The following is a 2554-nucleotide window of genomic DNA, read 5'->3' as shown; positions in this document are numbered from 1 at the left end:
AAGCAAATCCACTGCACACCAGGTGCTCTATTGCACATCACCCTAAAAGTCCCTGGAGGTGCAACTCCAGGCACAGGATCCTGCTTTGATTTCCAGCCCGAACACGCTCAGCAGAAGCTGCATTTGAGGCTCAGCTCTCCCCAGCAGCAGAGACTCTCGGGAAGCAGAGCGGGGGTTTTGGAGTGGGAGAGGCGAGGTTTGCAGCTGCCTCAGCACAGCGAGGAGGTGGCTGCGCTCCTCTGCACTTCAAATCGTTTCTTCTCAGTGATGCTCTTGCCTCCAGGCTGGTTTCCCCCCCCTCTCCTTCCCCGACCCTCCTCCCTGTTCCCGCCCCCCCGGCCCTCAACGGGCGGTGGCGAAGCCGATGCGGTTGTTGCGCCGGTCGAATTTGGTGTAGTAATGCCCGATGAAGCTGGCGCCCAGGATCCAGAGGGGACCAGCAGGAGGTGGGATGTCCAGCCCTGAGAAAGCCACCACACAGACGTCCTCCCCGTACTGGGATTGCTGCAAAGAGGAGGAGACCCAGACGGTGGTGGAGGTGCCAGGAGGGAGGTCCCTGGGACCCCCAGCTCAACCCCCCCAGCTCAACCCCTTGTGCTTGGCCCTTCCCACCTTCCTTCCTCCAGGAAGGAGGATCCCTGCCTGTCTCTGCTAAGCCCGTATCTCCCCAAACCACTCAAGGAAGCAGCAACAGGTTGGCCTGGCTGATCTGGGCACCTCTGCTGAATTGGAGGGTTTGGGGAAAAATGAGAAGCTTCATCCTGGAGCTCATCTCAGCTGCTTTGCGGGGCAGGAGAGCTGCTCATCGAGGTGGACCCAGCCCTCCCACCCCACGTGGAGGGGATGCAGCTTACCCGGAGGATGTAGGCTGAGCCACTGAGCACGTAGACCTTCCCACCCAGGTGGAAGGAGATGTTGGGCAGCTGAGGGACTCGGTCACAGTCCACCACGTACTGCAGGGAGGGGAGACAGCGCTGAGCCTGTTTGCTGGGGGAGGGATGGGCTGGGATCCAGGCAGCAAGGGGGCATGGAGGGAGCAGGGGATGTTTGCTCACCTCTCCTTCAGCCATTTCAGCTGCCCCAATGGCTTTCACCAGCACAGAGATGGGACCAGCAGGGCCGGTGATGTAAGATGCTCCTGTGTCAATGGCCACTGAACAACCTTCCTTGCAGAACAGGATTTCAGCCCCTACAGACACCCTGGAGTGGGAGGAGAGAGAGGTGACCCTGAGTCTCCCATGGTGACCACACACCTTGGGGTAAATGTGGCCACATCTTTGTCCAGGGAACTCTGGCCAGGCAGAGCATGTGCTGCTCCCAGTGCCTCTGGAGCACAGACTCTCCAGGGGCACTGGGAAACCTCTCTTCAAGCTTCTCAGATGTGAAAGCTCAGCTTCATCATGTGTGGTTTATTATGACTTATTTTTTTTCCAATCAAACAAAGCAGAATTGTTTCAGTGCCTCACACTCCCTTCTGCAGGACTAAAGGGAGTTAAATTCTTCCACTGCAGCAGCTTCCAAGTGGAATCAGCCCACGGTGCCACCCCCTCCACATTCCCCAGCCTCAGAGCATCTGCAGGGCTCCATGCTGGAGGAACCCACCCAGCTCCCCTCCAGAGGGAAAAGCACCCACCAGCCACACGTGTCTCCACCAGCCACCTTCCCCAGCACCCACTAAGCTTTCCCCACACCCAGCCTTGCACAGCCAGGGAGGTTTGCAGGATGCAGCCAGTGCTGTGCAGGGGCAACCCCTGCCCTCACCCCTTCATGCTGATCTGCCAGTAGCCACTCTTGCTGACGTTCAGGTAGTGGAATTCCCCCGTGTAGTAAGCTGGGTCGCTGCCTCCGAGGATGATTTCCCCCCCAGGTTTCAGGGGAGCATTCCTAGGGTGCAAAACACAGCAGAGTGATTCCCCCTTGGCTGCTGTCCCCAAAAAGCCAGGGAGAAGGGACCAGCCCCAGGCACGAGGCTCTGCTGACTCAGTTAGCAGTGGCAGAGAGCAAGGTGGAGCAGAAGAAACCCCGAGTTAGTTCAGAGGGGTGCAAGAGCCACAGGAGAAGGGTGCCACATGCTGAGTTCTCCAAGCAGGTTGGTGGTGGCCCCTGCTCAGGGCTGGTGCAGTGTGTGAGCTCCTAGGGAGCAGCTCCCAGTGCTGGGAAGGGTTGGCCTGGGTCTGGCAGTGGGAGCAGGGATGCTGCCCGGCCCTGGGGTACTCAGGTGACTGTTAGTGGGTGCTGTCCTGAGAGCACTTGTGCTTTTCATCTTCTTACTTCGAAGTTCTGCAAAGAGAGAGATGCTCTGTTAAGGCCTGTGGTCTGAGGGCAGCTGTGTCCCTGGGTGCCCAGGGGACCCAAGCAGCACCCAGAGGAGTCTGCAGTTGCAGCCAGCATCAGTTGGCTTGGTTAGTTATTGCTGGGATGCACCTTTAGTTGAGATGAAGAGCTACCCTGCCTGCTTTGAGAGTGGATTTGTGGGGCTGTTTGTCACTCACATTGCCAGGCTGCTGTACCTGGGACCAGTGGCAGAGCTGGGGGGAGGGGGGGGGTGGGGACA

The 2554-nt window shown here is 58.7% G+C and overlaps 1 protein-coding gene across 1 annotated transcript in view; it reads right to left on the bottom strand.

Moving 5' to 3' along the window:
* Positions 1-342: 342 nt before the first annotated feature.
* Positions 343-2554, bottom strand: part of REN (renin) — an 8590-nt gene continuing 6378 nt past the window's right edge. Inside the window, 5 exon segments of the mRNA XM_010008312.1 lie at positions 343-504; positions 855-953; positions 1056-1200; positions 1762-1884; positions 2272-2280. Coding sequence (XP_010006614.1) covers positions 343-504; positions 855-953; positions 1056-1200; positions 1762-1884; positions 2272-2280 — 538 coding nt within the window.

The sequence above is a fragment of the Chaetura pelagica genome, unplaced genomic scaffold (assembly GCF_000747805.2).
Source record: "Chaetura pelagica isolate M959 unplaced genomic scaffold, ChaPel_1.0 scaffold152, whole genome shotgun sequence".
Lineage (NCBI taxonomy): Eukaryota > Metazoa > Chordata > Aves > Apodiformes > Apodidae > Chaetura > Chaetura pelagica.
This window is presented reverse-complemented; position numbering and strand designations above follow the sequence as displayed.